Source organism: Drosophila miranda, assembly GCF_003369915.1.
Source record: "Drosophila miranda strain MSH22 chromosome Y unlocalized genomic scaffold, D.miranda_PacBio2.1 Contig_Y1_pilon, whole genome shotgun sequence".
NCBI classification, from domain to species: domain Eukaryota; kingdom Metazoa; phylum Arthropoda; class Insecta; order Diptera; family Drosophilidae; genus Drosophila; species Drosophila miranda.
In genome coordinates this window covers 1,879,302-1,901,676 of record NW_022881603.1, presented here as the reverse complement: position 1 = coordinate 1,901,676, position 22,375 = coordinate 1,879,302, and the positions used below count along the sequence as shown (strand labels likewise).

The 22,375-nt window shown below is 47.8% G+C and overlaps 2 protein-coding genes and 2 pseudogenes across 2 annotated transcripts; all 4 read left to right on the top strand.

Moving 5' to 3' along the window:
* Positions 1 to 1,489: 1,489 nt before the first annotated feature.
* Positions 1,490 to 3,340, top strand: LOC117191208 (cytosol aminopeptidase-like). The gene has a single exon (XM_033396139.1). The coding sequence runs from the start codon at positions 1,646 to 1,648 to the stop codon at positions 3,227 to 3,229; it is 1,584 nt and encodes a 527-aa protein (XP_033252030.1). The 5' UTR covers positions 1,490 to 1,645; the 3' UTR covers positions 3,230 to 3,340.
* Positions 3,341 to 5,369: 2,029 nt separating this feature from the next.
* Positions 5,370 to 7,240, top strand: LOC117191207 (cytosol aminopeptidase-like). The gene has a single exon (XM_033396138.1). It carries the CDS (start codon positions 5,526 to 5,528, stop codon positions 7,107 to 7,109), a length of 1,584 nt encoding a protein of 527 aa, XP_033252029.1. The 5' UTR covers positions 5,370 to 5,525; the 3' UTR covers positions 7,110 to 7,240.
* A 2,087-nt stretch (positions 7,241 to 9,327) lies between these two features.
* LOC117191211 lies at positions 9,328 to 11,206 on the top strand (annotated as a pseudogene).
* Positions 11,207 to 13,099: 1,893 nt separating this feature from the next.
* LOC117191210 lies at positions 13,100 to 14,951 on the top strand (annotated as a pseudogene).
* Positions 14,952 to 22,375: the final 7,424 nt, after the last annotated feature.

Sequence of the window (22,375 nt, the reverse complement as noted above, 5' to 3'; positions counted from 1 at the left end):
GTTCGGTTTTCGCATTGGGAGCGACGCATCGCGTGATCTTCTAATTCTCTTTCGCTCGCTTTCTTTTCGTTGAGTGGAGTTGCTTGGAAATTCCAGTTGCTGTACCGTTGCCTCTTAGCTGCGCCTTCCACTAACTTAAACCACTAATTTAATAGGATTATAAATACAATCAATGACCGTCTTTGGTGCTAAGTGCGTCTTGCGGGAAAAATTAGTGGATTATTCGCGCACAAAAAGAACCGAAAATGTTTATGCTTTTCTTTGCTGTACGATTATAGGCGATGAACTAAAAAGATATACAACAAAATACTAAAATACTATAAATACTAAAGGCAAACAGGACTATACAAATAAAGAAAAATACCAAAAAAGTCAACTTCGGCTTATCTTAAAAGGTTTTCAGTTCAAAGCTAATGAAAATATATGCCTGTTGTTTTCTTTCAATTTAGAGAATAATATCGGGAGAAACGTTTATAAAAATGGGTTTAATTATTTATTCTCGTATATTGTTTTTTGACAGTGTATGCCTCGCCCTGACTCCCTTTATAATTGTGATTTTTATACCCGATACTCAAAATGAGTATTGGTACTCAAAATGAGTACATTAGATTTGTGGTAAAAGTGGATGTGTGTAACGTCCAGAAGGAATCGTTTCCGACCCCATAAAGTATAGATATTCTTGATCAGCATCAATAGCCGAGTCGATTGAGCCATGTCTGTCTGTCCGTCTGTCCGTCCGTCCGTCTGTCCGTCTGTCCGTCCGTCCGTCTGTCCGTTCCCTTCAGCGCCTAGTGCTCAAAGACTATAAGAGCGAGAGCAACGATGTTTTGCATCCAGACTTCTGTGATAAGTCACTGCTACAAGAAAATTTCAAAACTTTGCCCCGCCCACTTCCGCCCCCACAAAGGGCGAAAATCTGTGGCATCCACAATCCACATCCACAGCCATGCGGCTGCTCGAGGAGAAGGCCCGCCAGGCGGCGGCCGAGGCCAAGCAGAAGCCCGCCGAGAAGGCTGCCTCCAATATCATGTTTGTGCGCGGCGAGACCCAGGGCGGGGCCAAAGGCAAGGAAAATAAAGTCGTCAATCCGGATGAGATTGGTATTGGCGACAGCGAGGACGACGACGACGATGAGGAGGAGGACCCGCAGCAGCCGAGTGGAGACCAGGCCGAGGCAGGCCAGGCCACAACCAAAACCGATGACGAGGGCCTCATCATGAAGAAACTGCGCTTCGAACAAAAGGCCATACCGGCCAAGGTCTTTGGCAGCCTCAAGCCGACAAATCAATCCGATTCCGATGAGGGATAAATCATTAGTTTCTTTTGATTACGCGAAATATAAATGTATGTCTGTGGAATACTTCCCTCGATTTGAGACCTATTCTTCGGAGACCTATTCTTCGTTTTGTTCGGAAATTCATAAATTCCTCGAATCTCAGCAGGCGTTGGCAATGTTTCCCTGCCAGAGTTTGAGCCTTGGGATATCTCATTCCTTTCGAATCAGCTGTTGGAAGCACATCTATTCTCTCTATTTTTTAGATTTACATTTTTTTTATTCGCAAAAAAAAGCAAAATTTGTCTGGAACTGTCTGAAAAATAAGAACTTTCGTAACCTGTCGCGAGGGACTGTCACTATCATTAAGCGATGAAGTCTGTACGCTTGATGCACGCCCTGTGCAGGCGTGTCCAGCACACATTCCTGGCCAGACGCAGAGATGTGGAACAGCGACGGCACTACGCCGAGAAATGTGACTCGGTGATCAAAGGCGTTGTGGTGGGCGTGTACGCCAAGGAGGGCGACCGCCAGCCCAAGATGACACCATCCGGCGAGAAGTTTGACGATCGCGTCCAGGGTAAGATCACTGATCTCATACGCGAGACGGGCCTGAGTGGCCAGCTGGGAAAAGGCCGTGTCTTCATGAACGTGGATGCGGAGTTCCGTGCGGTGGCCGTGGTCGGCGTGGGACAGGAGGGGGCCGGCTTCAACGACCTGGAGATGATCGACGAGGGAATGGAGAACGCTCGCGTCGCTGCCGGCGTGGGGGCTCGTTCCCTTCATCTGCAGGGCTGCACAGATGTCTTCGTGGAGTCGATGGAGTATGCGGAGCAGGCGGCCGAGGGGAGCGCCTTGGCCGTCTGGCGCTACAACACCAACAAGCGCCGTCGGGACCGCACACTCATTCCCAAACTGGAGCTGTACGACTCTCCCGACTCGGATGCCTGGATGCGGGGCCTGTTCAAGGCCGAATCGCAGAACCTGGCCCGTCGCCTGGCCGATACGCCGGCCAATCAGATGACGCCCACAATCTTCGCCCAGTCAACGGTGGATGCCCTGTGCCCCTGCGGGGTATCCGTGGAGGTACGCAGCATGGACTGGATCGAGTCCAAGAGCTTGAACAGCTTCTTGATGGTGGCCAAGGGCAGCTGCGAGCCGCCGATCATCTTGGAAATCGCCTACTGCGGCACCGCACCCGAGGACAAGCCCATCCTCCTGCTGGGCAAGGGCATCACATTCAACAGCGGGGGCCTCTGCCTCCGTCCCAAGGACTGCTTGTCCATGTACCGCGGCTGCATGTCCGGTGCAGCCGCCTGCGTGGGCGTCATCCGAGCCGCCGCCGCCCTATCGCTGCCCCTAAACATAACGGCACTGCTGCCGCTGTGCGAGAACATGCCCTCCGGAATGGCTGCCAAGCCTGGCGACGTGGTGTCCCTCCTCAATGGCAAAACTCTCGGCTTCGTGGACGTCAGCAAGGCTGGTGTGATGGCCATGGCCGATCCCTTGCTCTACGCCCAGACGATCTACAAGCCGCGCATGGTCGTGGACATTGCTACAGTGGGCTACGCCGTCTGCCCAGCGCTGGGCGGAGCAGCAGCCGGGATTTTCAGCAATTCGAACTTCGTCTACAAGCAGTTCGAGAAGGCCGGTGCCCTTACGGGGGATCGCGTTTGGCGTCTGCCCCTGTGGCGCTACTTCAAGGAGCTGATCATGCCGAACGACACCTTTGACATCAGCAACCGCGGACGTGGCCCCGCCTCCAGCTGCATCGCTGCCGCCGTTCTGCACGAGCTGGTGCCGTGCGTCGACTGGGCCCACCTGGACATCCGCAACGTGGGCATGCTGACGCGCTACAATCCGCTGCCATATTTGCTGAAGAACCGCATGACTGGCCGTCCCACTCGCACCATCGTTCAGTTTCTGTTTCAGATGGCTTGCCCCGACGGCAAGTAATCTGATTATGTTCGTTACACAATTCCTTTGTTAATGTTCCGCGTTCCAAATTTGTTGTTAATTGAAGTACCCCCACACCCCACCCATGAGCTTCCATGCTGATTGAAGGATGAAAATAACCACATAAAATAATAAAATAAAACATAAAATTAAAAACCTCGAAAAACATTTTTGCAATATAAATGGAGAAATTTCCCGCTTATTTTACTTTTCCTCTCTTCTGTTCATCATTTCACTTCAACGCTCAAGCATCTATACTTATGCTCATTATTGCGTTGCTATTGCTTACATAGAGCTCTCCCATGCACAGCCAAAAACCGCAACTGCACACACATGCACACGCATACAGCGATGCGTTCGGTTTTCGCATTGGGAGCGACGCATGGCGTGATCTTCTAATTCTCTTTCGCTCGCTTTCTTTTCGTTGAGTGAAGTTGCTTGGAAATTCCAGTTGCTGTACCGTTGCCTCTTAGCTGCGCCTTCCACTAACTTAAACCACTAATTTAATAGGATTATAAATACAATCAATGACCGGAAAGAATTACATATATTTACATTAATATGTCAACGTGTCCCGTTTTTTTTTGGTGATCTCTTGTTGTTATTCGACCAAAAATTGCTGCCTTCTCGTTTCATTTGTTGTACCGCTGTAGCTGAGCGTCTTTGGTGCTAAGTGCGTCTTGCGGGAAAAATTAGTGGATTATTCGCGCACAAAAAGAACCGAAAATGTTTAGGTTTTTCTTTGCTGTACGATTATAGGCGATGAACTAAAAAGATATTTTTTTTTTTTTTTTTTTTTTTTCATGTGGAAAATTTGTATTTTATTGTAAACAAGTTTACTGCTACCTTTCGTGGCAACTTAATCTAGTTTTACATTTAAGGGGAAAAACAATTGATCACAGGAGATACATACTTAAACTTAATGTTACATATATGGAGTAGGTACATACATTATTTAGAATAAAAAAAAGATATACAACAAAATACTAAAATACTATAAATACTAAAGGCAAACAGGACTATACAAATAACGAAAAATACCGAAAAAGTCAACTTCGGCTTATCTTAAAAGGTTTTCAGTTCAAAGCTAATGAAAATATATGCCTGTTGTTTTCTTTCAATTTAGAGAATAATATCGGGACAAACGTTTATAAAAATGGGTTTAATTATTTATTCTCGTATATTGTTTTTTGACAGTGTATGCCTCGCCCTGACTCCCTTTATAATTGTGATTTTTATACCCGATACTCAAAATGAGTATTGGTACTCAAAATGAGTATATTAGATTTGTGGTAAAAGTGGATGTGTGTAACGTCCAGAAGGAATCGTTTCCGACCCCATAAAGTATAGATATTCTTGATCAGCATCAATAGCCGAGTCGATTGAGCCATGTCTGTCTGTCCGTCTGTCCGTCCGTCCGTCTGTCCGTCTGTCCGTCCGTCCGTCTGTCCGTCCCCGTCCCCGCCTAGTGCTCAAAGACTATAAGAGCGAGAGCAACGATGTTTTGGATCCAGACTTCTGTGATAAGTCACTGCTACAAGAAAATTTCAAAACTTTGCGAAAATCTGTGGCATCCACAATCCACATCCACAGCCATGCGGCTGCTCGAGGAGAAGGCCCGCCAGGCGGCGGCCGAGGCCAAGCAGAAGCCCGCCGAGAAGGCTGCCTCCAATATCATGTTTGTGCGCGGCGAGACCCAGGGCGGGGCCAAGGGCAAGGAAAATAAAGTCGTCAATCCGGATGAGATTGGTATTGGCGACAGCGAGGACGACGACGACGATGAGGAGGAGGACCCGCAGCAGCCGAGTGGAGACCAGGCCGAGGCAGGCCAGGCCACAACCAAAACCGATGACGAGGGCCTCATCATGAAGAAACTGCGCTTCGAACAAAAGGCCATACCGGCCAAGGTCTTTGGCAGCCTCAAGCCGACAAATCAATCCGATTCCGATGAGGGATAAATCTTTTGTTTCTTTTGATTACGCGAAATATAAATGTATGTCTGTGGAATACTTCCCTCGATTTGAGACCTATTCTTCGGAGACCTATTCTTCGTTTTGTTCGGAAATTCATAAATTCCTCGAATCTCAGCAGGCGCTGGCAATGTTTCCCTGCCAGAGTTTGAGCCTTGGGATATCTCATTCCTTTCGAATCAGCTGTTGGAAGCACATCTATTCTCTCTATTTTTTAGATTTACATTTTTTTTATTCGCAAAAAAAAGCAAAATTTGTCTGGAACTGTCTGAAAAATAAGAGAACTTTCGTAACCTGTCGCGAGGGACTGTCACTATCATTAAGCGATGAAGTCTGTACGCTTGATGCACGCCCTGTGCAGGCGTGTCCAGCACACATTCCTGGCCAGACGCAGAGATGTGGAACAGCGACTGCACTACGCCGAGAAATGTGACTCGGTGATCAAAGGCGTTGTGGTGGGCGTGTACGCCAAGGAGGGCGACCGCCAGCCCAAGATGACACCATCCGGCGAGAAGTTTGACGATCGCGTCCAGGGTAAGATCACTGATCTCATACGCGAGACGGGCCTGAGTGGCCAGCTGGGAAAAGGCCGTGTCTTCATGAACGTGGATGCGGAGTTCCGTGCGGTGGCCGTGGTCGGCGTGGGACAGGAGGGGGCCGGCTTCAACGACCTGGAGATGATCGACGAGGGAATGGAGAACGCTCGCGTCGCTGCCGGCGTGGGGGCTCGTTCCCTTCAACTGCAGGGCTGCACAGATGTCTTCGTGGAGTCGATGGAGTATGTGGAGCAGGCGGCCGAGGGGAGCGCCTTGGCCGTCTGGCGCTACAACACCAACAAGCGCCGTCGGGACCGCACACTCATTCCCAAACTGGAGCTGTACGACTCTCCCGACTCGGATGCCTGGATGCGGGGCCTGTTCAAGGCCGAATCGCAGAACCTGGCCCGTCGCCTGGCCGATACGCCGGCCAATCAGATGACGCCCACAATCTTCGCCCAGTCAACGGTGGATGCCCTGTGCCCCTGCGGGGTATCCGTGGAGGTACGCAGCATGGACTGGATCGAGTCCAAGAGCTTGAACAGCTTCTTGATGGTGGCCAAGGGCAGCTGCGAGCCGCCGATCATCTTGGAAATCGCCTACTGCGGCACCGCACCCGAGGACAAGCCCATCCTCCTGCTGGGCAAGGGCTTCACATTCAACAGCGGGGGCCTCTGCCTCCGTCCCAAGGACTGCTTGTCCATGTACCGCGGCTGCATGTCCGGTGCAGCCGCCTGCGTGGGCGTCATCCGAGCCGCCGCCGCCCTATCGCTGCCCCTAAACATAACGGCACTGCTGCCGCTGTGCGAGAACATGCCCTCCGGAATGGCTGCCAAGCCTGGCGACGTGGTGTCCCTCCTCAATGGCAAAACTCTCGGCTTCGTGGACGTCAGCAAGGCTGGTGTGATGGCCATGGCCGATCCCTTGCTCTACGCCCAGACGATCTACAAGCCGCGCATGGTCGTGGACATTGCTACAGTGGGCTACGCCGTCTGCCCAGCGCTGGGCGGAGCAGCAGCCGGGATTTTCAGCAATTCGAATTTCGTCTACAAGCAGTTCGAGAAGGCCGGTGCCCTTACGGGGGATCGCGTTTGGCGTCTGCCCCTGTGGCGCTACTTCCAGGAGCTGATCATGCCGAACGACACCTTTGACATCAGCAACCGCGGACGTGGCCCCGCCTCCAGCTGCATTGCTGCCGCCGTTCTGCACGAGCTGGTGCCGTGCGTCGACTGGGCCCACCTGGACATCCGCAACGTGGGCATGCTGACGCGCTACAATCCGCTGCCATATTTGCTGAAGAACCGCATGACTGGCCGTCCCACTCGCACCATCGTTCAGTTTCTGTTTCAGATGGCTTGCCCCGACGGCAAGTAATCTGATTATGTTCGTTACACAATTCCTTTGTTAATGTTCCGCGTTCCAAATTTGTTGTTAATTGAAGTACCCCCACACCCCACCCATGAGCTTCCATGCTGATTGAAGGATGAAAATAACCACATAAAATATGCAAAAAGGTCGCCATTTTATTGTTGAGATTCATTATAAATCGAGAATATACATGACATATAGGGCAAATCTGGCCTAGGTGAGGTCTTTACAAATCGGGCTCGTTAAAAACCTCGAAAAACATTTTTGCAATACAAATGGTGGAGAAATTTCCCGCTTATTTTACTTTTCCTCTCTTCTGTTCATCATTTCACTTCAACGCTCAAGCATCTATACTTATGCTCATTATTGCGTTGCTATTGCATACAGAGGCTTTACATAGAGCTCTCCCATGCACAGCCAAAAACCGCAACTGCACACACATGCACACGCATACAGCGATGCGTTCGGTTTTCGCATTGGAAGCGACGCATCGCGTGATCTTCTAATTCTCTTTCGCTCGCTTTCTTTTCGTTGAGTGGAGTTGCTTGGAAATTCCAGTTGCTGTACCGTTGCCTCTTAGCTGCGCCTTCCACTAACTTAAACCACTAATTTAATAGGATTATAAATACAATCAATGACCGGAAAGAATTACATATATTTACATTAATATGTCAACGTGTCCCGTTTTTTTTTGGTGATCTCTTGTTGTTATTCGACCAAAAATTGCTGCCTTCTCGTTTCATTTGTTGTACCGCTGTAGCTGAGCGTCTTTGGTGCTAAGTGCGTCTTGCGGGAAAAATTAGTGGATTATTCGCGCACAAAAAGAACCGAAAATGTTTATGTTTTTCTTTGCTGTACGATTATAGGCGATGAACTAAAAAGATATTTTTTTTTTTTTTTTTTTTTTTCATGTGGAAAATTTGTATTTTATTGTAAACAAGTTTACTGCTACCTTTCGTGGCAACTTAATCTAGTTTTACATTTAAGGGGAAAAACAATTGATCACAGGAGATACATACTTAAACTTAATGTTACATATATGGAGTAGGTACATACATTATTTAGAATAAAAAAAAGATATACAACAAAATACTAAAATACTATAAATACTAAAGGCAAACAGGACTATACAAATAACGAAAAATACCGAAAAAGTCAACTTCGGCTTATCTTAAAAGGTTTTCAGTTCAAAGCTAATGAAAATATATGCCTGTTGTTTTCTTTCAATTTAGAGAATAATATCGGGAGAAACGTTTATAAAAATGGGTTTAATTATTTATTCTCGTATATTGTTTTTTGACAGTGTATGCCTCGCCCTGACTCCCTTTATAATTGTGATTTTTATACCCGATACTCAAAATGAGTATTGGGGTATATTAGATTTGTGGTAAAAGTGGATGTGTGTAACGTCCAGAAGGAATCGTTTCCGACCCCATAAAGTATAGATATTCTTGATCAGCATCAATAGCCGAGTCGATTGAGCCATGTCTGTCTGTCCGTCTGTCCGTCCGTCCGTCTGTCCGTCCGTCCGTCTGTCCGTCCGTCCGTCTGTCCGTCCCCTTCAGCGCCTAGTGCTCAAAGACTATAAGAGCGAGAGCAACGATGTTTTGGATCCAGACTTCTGTGATAAGTCACTGCTACAAGAAAATTTCAAAACTTTGCGAAAATCTGTGGCATTCACAATCCACATCCACAGCCATGCGGCTGCTCGAGGAGAAGGCCCGCCAGGCGGCGGCCGAGGCCAAGCAGAAGCCCGCCGAGAAGGCTGCCTCCAATATCATGTTTGTGCGCGGCGAGACCCAGGGCGGGGCCAAGGGCAAGGAAAATAAAGTGAGATTGGTATTGGCGACAGCGAGGACGACGACGACGATGAGGAGGAGGACCCGCAGCAGCCGAGTGGAGACCAGGCCGAGGCAGGCCAGGCCACAACCAAAACCGATGACGAGGGCCTCATCATGAAGAAACTGCGCTTCGAACAAAAGGCCATACCGGCCAAGGTCTTTGGCAGCCTCAAGCCGACAAATCAATCCGATTCCGATGAGGGATAAATCTTTTGTTTCTTTTGATTACGCGAAATATAAATGTATGTCTGTGGAATACTTCCCTCGATTTGAGACCTATTCTTCGGAGACCTATTCTTCGTTTTGTTCGGAAATTCATAAATTCCTCGAATCTCAGCAGGCGTTGGCAATGTTTCCCTGCCAGAGTTTGAGCCTTGGGATATCTCATTCCTTTCGAATCAGCTGTTGGAAGCACATCTATTCTCTCTATTTTTTAGATTTACATTTTTTTTATTCGCAAAAAAAAGCAAAATTTGTCTGGAACTGTCTGAAAAACAAGAGAACTTTCGTAACCTGTCGCGAGGGACTGTCACTATCATTAAGCGATGAAGTCTGTACGCTTGATGCACGCCCTGTGCAGGCGTGTCCAGCACACATTCCTGGCCAGACGCAGAGATGTGGAACAGCGACGGCACTACGCCGAGAAATGTGACTCGGTGATCAAAGGCGTTGTGGTGGGCGTGTACGCCAAGGAGGGCGACCGCCAGCCCAAGATGACACCATCCGGCGAGAAGTTTGACGATCGCGTCCAGGGTAAGATCACTGATCTCATACGCGAGACGGGCCTGAGTGGACAGCTGGGAAAAGGCCGTGTCTTCATGAACGTGGATGCGGAGTTCCGTGCGGTGGCCGTGGTCGGCGTGGGACAGGAGGGGGCCGGCTTCAACGACCTGGAGATGATCGACGAGGGAATGGAGAACGCTCGCGTCGCTGCCGGCGTGGGGGCTCGTTCCCTTCAACTGCAGGGCTGCACAGATGTCTTCGTGGAGTCGATGGAGTATGCGGAGCAGGCGGACGAGGGGAGCGCCTTGGCCGTCTGGCGCTACAACACCAACAAGCGCCGTCGGGACCGCACACTCATTCCCAAACTGAAGCTGTACGACTCTCCCGACTCGGATGCCTGGATGCCTGTTCAAGGCCGAATCGCAGAACCTGGCCCGTCGCCTGGCCGATACGCCGGCCAATCAGATGACGCCCACAATCTTCGCCCAGTCAACGGTGGATGCCCTGTGCCCCTGCGGGGTATCCGTGGAGGTACGCAGCATGGACTGGATCGAGTCCAAGAGCTTGAACAGCTTCTTGATGGTGGCCAAGGGCAGCTGCGAGCCGCCGATCATCTTGGAAATCGCCTACTGCGGCACCGCACCCGAGGACAAGCCCATCCTCCTCCTGGGCAAGGGCATCACATTCAACAGCGGGGGCCTCTGCCTCCGTCCCAAGGACTGCTTGTCCATGTACCGCGGCTGCATGTCCGGTGCAGCCGCCTGCGTGGGCGTCATCCGAGCCGCCTCCGCCCTATCGCTGCCCCTAAACATAACGGCACTGCTGCCGCTGTGCGAGAACATGCCCTCCGGAATGGCTGCCAAGCCTGGCGACGTGGTGTCCCTCCTCAATGGCAACACTCTCGGCTTCGTGGACGTCAGCAAGGCTGGTGTGATGGCCATGGCCGATCCCTTGCTCTACGCCCAGACGATCTACAAGCCGCGCATGGTCGTGGACATTGCTACAGTGGGCTACGCCGTCTGCCCAGCGCTGGGCGGAGCAGCAGCCGGGATTTTCAGCAATTCGAATTTCGTCTACAAGCAGTTCGAGAAGGCCGGTGCCCTTACGGGAGATCGCGTTTGGCGTCTGCCCCTGTGGCGCTACTTCAAGGAGCTGATCATGGCGAACGACACCTTTGACATCAGCAACCGCGGACGTGGCCCCGCCTCCAGCTGCATTGCTGCCGCCGTTCTGCACGAGCTGCTGCCGTGCGTCGACTGGGCCCACCTGGACATCCGCAACGTGGGCATGCTGACGCGCTACAATCCGCTGCCATATTTGCTGAAGAACCGCATGACTGGCCGTCCCACTCGCACCATCGTTCAGTTTCTGTTTCAGATGGCTTGCCCCGACGGCAAGTAATCTGATTATGTTCGTTACACAATTCCTTTGTTAATGTTCCGCGTTCCAAATTTGTTGTTAATTGAAGTACCCCACACCCCACCCATGAGCTTCCATGCTGATTGAAGGATGAAAATAACCACATAAAATATGCAAAAAGGTCGCCATTTTATTGTTGAGATTCATTATAAATCGAGAATATACATCACATATAGGGCAAATCTGGCCTAGGTGAGGTCTTTACAAATCGGGCTCGTTAAAAACCTCGAAAAACATTTTTGCAATACAAATGGAGAAATTTCCCGCTTATTTTACTTTTCCTCTCTTCTGTTCATCATTTCACTTCAACGCTCAAGCATCTATACTTATGCTCATTATTGCGTTGCTATTGCTTACAGAGGCTTTACATAGAGCTCTCCCATGCACAGCCAAAAACCGCAACTGCACACACATGCACACGCATACAGCGATGCGTTCGGTTTTCGCATTGGGAGCGACGCATCGCGTGATCTTCTAATTCTCTTTCGCTCGCTTTCTTTTCGTTGAGTGGAGTTGCTTGGAAATTCCAGTTGCTGTACCGTTGCCTCTTAGCTGCGCCTTCCACTAACTTAAACCACTAATTTAATAGGATTATAAATACAATCAATGACCGGAAAGAATTACATATATTTACATTAATATGTCAACGTGTCCCGTTTTTTTTTGGTGATCTCTTGTTGTTATTCGACCAAAAATTGCTGCCTTCTCGTTTCATTTGTTGTACCGCTGTAGCTGAGCGTCTTTGGTGCTAAGTGCGTCTTGCGGGAAAAATTAGTGGATTATTCGCGCACAAAAAGAACCGAAAATGTTTATGTTTTTCTTTGCTGTACGATTATAGGCGATGAACTAAAAAGATATACAACAAAATACTAAAATACTATAAATACTAAAGGCAAACAGGACTATACAAATAACGAAAAATACCGAAAAAGTCAACTTCGGCTTATCTTAAAAGGTTTTCAGTTCAAAGCTAATGAAAATATATGCCTGTTGTTTTCTTTCAATTTAGAGAATAATATCGGGAGAAACGTTTATAAAAATGGGTTTAATTATTTATTCTCGTATATTGTTTTTTGACAGTGTATGCCTCGCCCTGACTCCCTTTATAATTGTGATTTTTATACCCGATACTCAAAATGAGTATTGGGGTATATTAGATTTGTGGTAAAAGTGGATGTGTGTAACGTCCAGAAGGAATCGTTTCCGACCCCATAAAGTATAGATATTCTTGATCAGCATCAATAGCCGAGTCGATTGAGCCATGTCTGTCTGTCCGTCTGTCCGTCCGTCCGTCTGTCCGTCCGTCCGTCTGTCCGTCCCCTTCAGCGCCTAGTGCTCAAAGACTATAAGAGCGAGAGCAACGATGTTTTGGATCCAGACTTCTGTGATAAGTCACTGCTACAAGAAAATTTCAAAACTTTGCGAAAATCTGTGGCATTCACAATCCACATCCACAGCCATGCGGCTGCTCGAGGAGAAGGCCCGCCAGGCGGCGGCCGAGGCCAAGCAGAAGCCCGCCGAGAAGGCTGCCTCCAATATCATGTTTGTGCGCGGCGAGACCCAGGGCGGGGCCAAGGGCAAGGAAAATAAAGTGAGATTGGTATTGGCGACAGCGAGGACGACGACGACGATGAGGAGGAGGACCCGCAGCAGCCGAGTGGAGACCAGGCCGAGGCAGGCCAGGCCACAACCAAAACCGATGACGAGGGCCTCATCATGAAGAAACTGCGCTTCGAACAAAAGGCCATACCGGCCAAGGTCTTTGGCAGCCTCAAGCCGACAAATCAATCCGATTCCGATGAGGGATAAATCTTTTGTTTCTTTTGATTACGCGAAATATAAATGTATGTCTGTGGAATACTTCCCTCGATTTGAGACCTATTCTTCGGAGACCTATTCTTCGTTTTGTTCGGAAATTCATAAATTCCTCGAATCTCAGCAGGCGTTGGCAATGTTTCCCTGCCAGAGTTTGAGCCTTGGGATATCTCATTCCTTTCGAATCAGCTGTTGGAAGCACATCTATTCTCTCTATTTTTTAGATTTACATTTTTTTTATTCGCAAAAAAAAGCAAAATTTGTCTGGAACTGTCTGAAAAACAAGAGAACTTTCGTAACCTGTCGCGAGGGACTGTCACTATCATTAAGCGATGAAGTCTGTACGCTTGATGCACGCCCTGTGCAGGCGTGTCCAGCACACATTCCTGGCCAGACGCAGAGATGTGGAACAGCGACGGCACTACTCCGAGAAATGTGACTCGGTGATCAAAGGCGTTGTGGTGGGCGTGTACGCCAAGGAGGGCGACCGCCAGCCCAAGATGACACCATCCGGCGAGAAGTTTGACGATCGCGTCCAGGGTAAGATCACTGATCTCATACGCGAGACGGGCCTGAGTGGCCAGCTGGGAAAAGGCCGTGTCTTCATGAACGTGGATGCGGAGTTCCGTGCGGTGGCCGTGGTCGGCGTGGGACAGGAGGGGGCCGGCTTCAACGACCTGGAGATGATCGACGAGGGAATGGAGAACGCTCGCGTCGCTGCCGGCGTGGGGGCTCGTTCCCTTCAACTGCAGGGCTGCACAGATGTCTTCGTGGAGTCGATGGAGTATGCGGAGCAGGCGGACGAGGGGAGCGCCTTGGCCGTCTGGCGCTACAACACCAACAAGCGCCGTCGGGACCGCACACTCATTCCCAAACTGAAGCTGTACGACTCTCCCGACTCGGATGCCTGGATGCCTGTTCAAGGCCGAATCGCAGAACCTGGCCCGTCGCCTGGCCGATACGCCGGCCAATCAGATGACGCCCACAATCTTCGCCCAGTCAACGGTGGATGCCCTGTGCCCCTGCGGGGTATCCGTGGAGGTACGCAGCATGGACTGGATCGAGTCCAAGAGCTTGAACAGCTTCTTGATGGTGGCCAAGGGCAGCTGCGAGCCGCCGATCATCTTGGAAATCGCCTACTGCGGCACCGCACCCGAGGACAAGCCCATCCTCCTCCTGGGCAAGGGCATCACATTCAACAGCGGGGGCCTCTGCCTCCGTCCCAAGGACTGCTTGTCCATGTACCGCGGCTGCATGTCCGGTGCAGCCGCCTGCGTGGGCGTCATCCGAGCCGCCTCCGCCCTATCGCTGCCCCTAAACATAACGGCACTGCTGCCGCTGTGCGAGAACATGCCCTCCGGAATGGCTGCCAAGCCTGGCGACGTGGTGTCCCTCCTCAATGGCAACACTCTCGGCTTCGTGGACGTCAGCAAGGCTGGTGTGATGGCCATGGCCGATCCCTTGCTCTACGCCCAGACGATCTACAAGCCGCGCATGGTCGTGGACATTGCTACAGTGGGCTACGCCGTCTGCCCAGCGCTGGGCGGAGCAGCAGCCGGGATTTTCAGCAATTCGAATTTCGTCTACAAGCAGTTCGAGAAGGCCGGTGCCCTTACGGGAGATCGCGTTTGGCGTCTGCCCCTGTGGCGCTACTTCAAGGAGCTGATCATGGCGAACGACACCTTTGACATCAGCAACCGCGGACGTGGCCCCGCCTCCAGCTGCATTGCTGCCGCCGTTCTGCACGAGCTGGTGCCGTGCGTCGACTGGGCCCACCTGGACATCCGCAACGTGGGCATGCTGACGCGCTACAATCCGCTGCCATATTTGCTGAAGAACCGCATGACTGGCCGTCCCACTCGCACCATCGTTCAGTTTCTGTTTCAGATGGCTTGCCCCGACGGCAAGTAATCTGATTATGTTCGTTACACAATTCCTTTGTTAATGTTCCGCGTTCCAAATTTGTTGTTAATTGAAGTACCCCCACACCCCACCCATGAGCTTCCATGCTGATTGAAGGATGAAAATAACCACATAAAATATGCAAAAAGGTCGCCATTTTATTGTTGAGATTCATTATAAATCGAGAATATACATCACATATAGAGCAAATCTGGCCTAGGTGAGGTCTTTACAAATCGGGCTCGTTAAAAACCTCGAAAAACATTTTTGCAATACAAATGGAGAAATTTCCCGCTTATTTTACTTTTCCTCTCTTCTGTTCATCATTTCACTTCAACGCTCAAGCATCTATACTTATGCTCATTATTGCGTTGCTATTGCTTACAGAGGCTTTACATAGAGCTCTCCCATGCACAGCCAAAAACCGCAACTGCACACACATGCACACGCATACAGCGATGCGTTCGGTTTTCGCATTGGGAGCGACGCATCGCGTGATCTTCTAATTCTCTTTCGCTCGCTTTCTTTTCGTTGAGTGGAGTTGCTTGGAAATTCCAGTTGCTGTACCGTTGCCTCTTAGCCGCGCCTTCCACTAACTTAAACCACTAATTTAAATTTAATTAAATTTAATTTAAAGAATTACATATATTTACATTATAATGTCAACGTGTTCCTTTTTTTTTTGGTGATCTGTTGTTGTTATTCGACCAAAAATTGCTGCCTTCTCGTTTCATTTGTTGTACCGCTGTAGCTGAGCGTCTTTGGTGCTAAGTGCGTCTTGCGGGAAAAATTTGTGGATTATTCGCGCACAAAAAGAACCGAAAATGTTTATGTTTTTCTTTGCTGTACGATTATAGGCGATGAACTAAAAAGATATACAACAAAATACTAAAATACTATAAATACTAAAGGCAAACAGGACTATACAAATAACGAAAAATAACGAAAAAGTCAACTTCGGCTTATCTTAAAAGGTTTTCAGTTCAAAGCTAATGAAAATATATGCCTGTTGTTTTCTTTCAATTTAGAGAATAATATCGGGAGAAACGTTTATAAAAATGGGTTTAATTATTTATTCTCGTATATTGTTTTTTGACAGTGTATGCCTCGCCCTGACTCCCTTTATAATTGTGATTTTTATACCCGATACTCAAAATGAGTATTGGGGTATATTAGATTTGTGGTAAAAGTGGATGTGTGTAACGTCCAGAAGGAATCGTTTCCGACCCCATAAAGTATAGATATTCTTGATCAGCATCAATAGCCGAGTCGATTGAGCCATGTCTGTCTGTCTGTCTGTCCGTCCGTCCGTCTGTCCGTCTGTCCGTCCGCCCGTCTGTCCGTCCCCTTCAGCGCCTAGTGCTCAAAGACTATAAGAGCGAGAGCAACGATGTTTTGGATCCAGACTTCTGTGATAAGTCACTGCTACAAGAAAATTTCAAACCTTTGCCCCGCCCACTTCCGCCCCCACAAAGGGCGAAAATCTGTGGCATCCACAATTTCGACGATACGAGAAAACCAAAAACGCAGAATCGTAGAAGATGACTATATCTTCTAGAGTGCAAAATCTGAACCAGATCGTATAATTATTATAGTCAGAATCAAGAAAACAATTTCATTCTTTCTCGCTCTGTCTCTCTCTAACACAGGTTTCATGGTCGGTTTTGCCAATTGCAAAATATGAGTTCAAGGATCTCAGAACCTATAAGAGCCAGAGCAACCAAATTTGGTATCCACACTCCTGTGATATCGGACCTTGACCGTTTTGTGTCAAAATTTCGCCACACCCCCTTCCGCCCCCGCAAAGGCCGAAAATATGGGGCATCCCCAAATCTCAGAGACTTAACTCTAGAGTAACCAAATTTAGTATCCGCACTCCTGTTAGATCTCACTATAAAACGTATATCTCAAAATTTCGCCCCACCTCCTTCCGCTCACACAAAGGTCGAAAATCTGTTGCATCCACAATATTGCAGATTCGAGAAAACTAAAAACGCAGAATCATAGATAATGACCATATCTATCAGATTGCTGAATCTGGATCAGATCAGATCATTTTTATAGCCAATAGGAACAAATCAATTTGCAGTGGCTACGCAGCGCCCGACGTCACGCTCAGATTGATTTTCTGTCTCTCTCGCACGCACTCTTTGTCGTGTCGTTCAATATTAGCGGCGTCTGCCGGAGGAGAGCCATACTGACTTAGTATCGGGTATAACTGTAGAGTTGCGGTGTCCGCAGCAACTCACAACGTTCCCCCTCGTTGTTGTTGCTGTTGTTTCTGGTCAAGTGCTGTGAAGATGTGGGGAATGAATGTTTATGTTTCCGACTAAAGTGCTTCTTTTGTAAATCACTTTCGAGCTCCAGAGCCATGCAAAGGCTGAGGTTGAAGGTTGAATTAAAATTCCTGCACTTATAATTATCTCCTGCTGTTGTCCTTTACGGACCCACATGTACATACATGTGTACATACATATGTACGTCCTTTCACCGCATGTATTTTCAAATGTCAATTAGTTGAGTTAATTGAGCGAAAGTGCAAAATGTGAACCGCAATATCGTTTATATAAATTTACGGAATTCACTCGCCTCTGTCCATCTTTTGGCTTCTATTGTCCCCTTGCCCCCCCTGGTCCTAGGTCTGTTGGCCTTTGTTGGGGCAGCAGAGCCCTTTTGCGAGGCCAGCTTTGCGCAGTTCGAGGAGCTGTCGTTGAACAAGCGCATGGAGGAGGTGGCCAAGAACGAGGAGGACACCGAGGAGGACGACATCGATGTGGAGCTGCGCCTGTCGCGCTTCGAATACCGCAAGGCCGTCTCGAGAGCATCATCGACCTGAAGATCTGCACGCCGCAGGTGATCATCAACTATGGCATGTTCCTCGAAGAGCACAACTACTTCGAGGAGGCCTATCGGGCCTACGAGGAGGGCATTGCCCTGTTTAAGTGGCCGAATGTGTACGACATCTGGAACTCGTATCTAAGCAAGTTATTACAAATGTTTCACAACAAAACGGACTCATCATGTCACCTAGTCAACACAAAAAAATCATTTTTATGGTTGAGCATGCATAAAAGAAATCGATGGATTTTTGCAACAAAGTCATCATTAAAGCTATCAGCGGTATGTGCAGATGGCATTTCGGATATTAAGCTACAACACTCAGGAATATTGATCGCCGATTTGATTATTATTGGTTTGAAGTCCTTTCGCGTCTCATTCGTCATTCTGTTCAGGATGCGCTCTAGACTTTCAAGCAGCACCTTTTGTTCTCCTCCTCAAATGAATAAATCAAATGAATCTGTTGATGTAGATTCACTTGATTTTGTGTGATTGTCAATATGACAATCGTATGCTGAAAATGTAAATTTGTATGCTACCGGTTCATGTACCAGTAACAAATGGTCGCCGCAATCGGTACTTGAACAAATTGGGCTTCGGAGATGTGAATACGTCAGAGTTTTCTTTCGTACTGATTTTATTTGGTAAAATGCAAGGTTTATATACAATTTCTATGAGTATGATTGTTTACTTAGGATCTTAGGTAAGGTTAATTAGCTCTGAGTATCATATTGCTAGGGAAATGTGTTATCTCTATTTAGGACTAAGCAATTACTACAAATCCAACAGTGGAATATTCCAAGGGTCATATTTATGACGGTCACAATGGTTATCATGCAGATGGTGTGTGATTTGACCACATGCAGGTCATCCAGAATGTGTTTTATGATAGTGCCGTAAATATCTTAACAGTGTATGTACACAAATGCATGCAGCTGTCCGTTGTATATTTATTTAGGTCAGTAGTGCATGTCACATATTTATATTTAGAGCATATTATCGTTTATTTCTTTAGGTGGCTGGGAAATCTTAACCTATTTATGGTTAGCTATTTGTCTAGGTCTAATCGTACAATTTTGTACTTTCGTTGAAATCGTACATCCTCCCGGCCGTTGAACATAGTATGCTCAACCATCATCAATATTGATTGTGAACGGATGCCTTGGTGCGTTTTCTTCACTAGCTGATGAGCTAAGTGTATGTCTCTGCTGAGAAGGGAGTCTTGTTGTGTACCACCTTTTAACCAGATGAATCATTACAATGATCATGATGAAGAGCAGTGCAATGTAGATGGCAATATGATGATGATCAATGGTTTCAAGATTGTGGGGTAACTTGAAACTTTTAGGTGGTAGCAGATTCGTTTCCATTTGATACAGCTCCTCGTAGTTCAGTTTTTCTTTGTTTCTTGAAACCTTCTTTGTAGAACGTTCAGTTGATGTTTCGTTGAGATCACTATCTCCAAACCGAGCGTATGATAACTGCAGAGTAGTTTCCAATGTGCTCTGACTTGTGACAGTCATTAGCGAATTCCGAATGATGCATCCAGGTTCGGCGATCAATATTCCTGAGTGTTGTAGCTTAATATCCGAAATGCCATCTGCACATACCGCTGATAGCTTTAATGATGACTTTGTTGCAAAAATCCATCGATTTCTTTTATGCATGCTCAACCATAAAAATGATTTTTTTGTGTTGACTAGGTGACATGATGAGTCCGTTTTGTTGTGAAACATTTGTAATAACTTGCTTAGATACGAGTTCCAGATGTCGTACACATTCGGCCACTTAAACAGGGCAATGCCCTCCTCGTAGGCCCGATAGGCCTCCTCGAAGTAGTTGTGCTCTTCGAGGAACATGCCATAGTTGATGATCACCTGCGGCGTGCAGATCTTCAGGTCGATGATGCTCTCGTAGACGGCCTTGCAGGTCTTGAAGGTGCCAAAGGACTCCTCCAGATCGGCGTACATGGACCACACCTTCAGGGATCTGTGGAGGCGCGACTGCACTGTCTCCGAGTCGTCGTGATACGCCACCTTCCGCTTGGGCATGGCCGTGGCACGTTGCATCAGCTTGAGGGCTGCCTCGAACTGCTGCTGGCGCAGCTCCATCTTCGCCCACTCGCACCACACGGCGGCCAGATCCGCCACCTTGACGTACTCCACCTCGGTGCCCCGCTCGAAGACCACGCGGGCGTCCTCCACCTGGCCATTGGACTCGTAGAACTTGGCAAACTCCACCCAGAGGGTGTGCAGCTTTCCCACCGCCAGCTTGGGCTGGACTGTCTGCACGGCCTCGGTGTAGGTGTTGATGATCTCCGTGGGCTTGTCCTCGTACAGGTTGACCCGCTTGTGCCACTCGTGAACGTTGTGCGGATTCTGGCGCAGCAGGACACTGTTCAGCAGCAGCAGACGCCTCTCCATGAGGTATTCGAAGCGCGACAGGCGCAGCTCCACATCGATGTCGTCCTCCTCGGTGGCCTCCTCGTTCTTGGCCACCTCCTCCATGCGCTTGTTCAACGACAGCTCCTCGAACTGCGCAAAGCTGGCCTCGCAAAAGGGCTCTGCTGCCCCAACAAAGGCCAACAGACCTAGGACCAGGGGGGCAAGGGGACAATAGAAGCCAAAAGATGGACAGAGGCGAGTGAATTCCGTAAATTTATATAAACGATATTGCGGTTCACATTTTGCACTTTCGCTCAATTAACTCAACTAATTGACATTTGAAAATACATGCGGTGAAAGGAAGTACATATGTATGTACACATGTATGTACATGTGGGTCCGTAAAGGACAACAGCAGGAGATAATTATAAGTGCAGGAATTTTAATTCAACCTTCAACCTCAGCATTTGCATGGCTCTGGAGCTCGAAAGTGATTTACAAAAGAAGCACTTTAGTCGGAAACATAAACATTCATTCCCCACATCTTCACAGCACTTGACCAGAAACAACAGCAACAACAACGAGGGGGAACGTTGTGAGTTGCTGCGGACACCGCAACTCTACAGTTATACCCGATACTAAGTCAGTATGGCTCTCCTCCGGCAGACGCCGCTAATATTGAACGACACGACAAAGAGTGCGTGCGAGAGAGACAGAAAATCAATCTGAGCGTGACGTCGGGCGCTGCGTAGCCACTGCAAATTGATTTGTTCCTATTGGCTATAAAAATGATCTGATCTGATCCAGATTCAGCAATCTGATAGATATGGGCATTATCTATGATTCTGCGTTTTTAGTTTTCTCGAATCTGCAATATTGTGGATGCAACAGATTTTCGACCTTTGTGTGAGCGGAAGGAGGTGGGGCGAAATTTTGAGATATACGTTTTATAGTGAGATCTAACAGGAGTGCGGATACTAAATTTGGTTACTCTAGCGTTAAGTCTCTGAGATTTGGGGATGCCCCATATTTTCGTCCTTTGCGGGGCGGAAGGGGGTGTGGCGAAATTTTGACACAAAACGGTCAAGGTCCGATATCACAGGAGTGTGGATACCAAATTTGGTTGCTCTGGCTCTTATAGGTTCTGAGATCCTTGAACTCATATTTTGCAATTGGCAAAACCGACCATGAAACCTGTGTTAGAGAGAGACAGAGCGAGAAAGAATGAAATTGTTTTCTTGATTCTGACTATAATAATTATACGATCTGGTTCAGATTTTGCACTCTAGAAGATATAGTCATCTTCTACGATTCTGCGTTTTTGGTTTTCTCGTATCGTCGAAATTGTGGATGCCACAGATTTTCGCCCTTTGTGGGGGCGGAAGTGGGCGGGGCAAAGTTTTGAAATTTTCTTGTAGCAGTGACTTATCACAGAAGTCTGGATCCAAAACATCGTTGCTCTCGCTCTTATAGTCTTTGAGCACTAGGCGCTGAAGGGGACGGACAGACGGACGGACGGACAGACGGACAGACGGACGGACGGACAGACAGACAGACAGACATGGCTCAATCGACTCGGCTATTGATGCTGATCAAGAATATCTATACTTTATGGGGTCGGAAACGATTCCTTCTGGACGTTACACACATCCACTTTTACCACAAATCTAATATACCCCAATACTCATTTTGAGTATCGGGTATAAAAATCACAATTATAAAGGGAGTCAGGGCGAGGCATACACTGTCAAAAAACAATATACGAGAATAAATAATTAAACCCATTTTTATAAACGTTTCTCCCGATATTATTCTCTAAATTGAAAGAAAACAACAGGCATATATTTTCATTAGCTTTGAACTGAAAATCTTTTAAGATAAGCCGAAGTTGACTTTTTCGGTATTTTTCGTTATTTGTATAGTCCTGTTTGCCTTTAGTATTTATAGTATTTTAGTATTTTGTTGTATATCTTTTTAGTTCATCGCCTATAATCGTACAGCAAAGAAAAACATAAACATTTTCGGTTCTTTTTGTGCGCGAATAATCCACTAATTTTTCCCGCAAGACGCACTTAGCACCAAAGACGCTCAGCTACAGCGGTACAACAAATGAAACGAGAAGGCAGCAATTTTTGGTCGAATAACAACAACAGATCACCAAAAAAAAAAAAGGAACACGTTGACATTATAATGTAAATATATGTAATTCTTTAAATTAAATTTAATTAAATTTAAATTAGTGGTTTAAGTTAGTGGAAGGCGCGGCTAAGAGGCAACGGTACAGCAACTGGAATTTCCAAGCAACTCCACTCAACGAAAAGAAAGCGAGCGAAAGAGAATTAGAAGATCA

Excerpts from the sequence above, each read along its gene's own strand:
- LOC117191208 (XM_033396139.1), top strand. The coding sequence starts at position 1,646 with ATGAAGTCTGTACGCTTGATGCACGCCCTGTGCAGGCGTGTCCAGCAC.
- LOC117191207 (XM_033396138.1), top strand. The coding sequence starts at position 5,526 with ATGAAGTCTGTACGCTTGATGCACGCCCTGTGCAGGCGTGTCCAGCAC.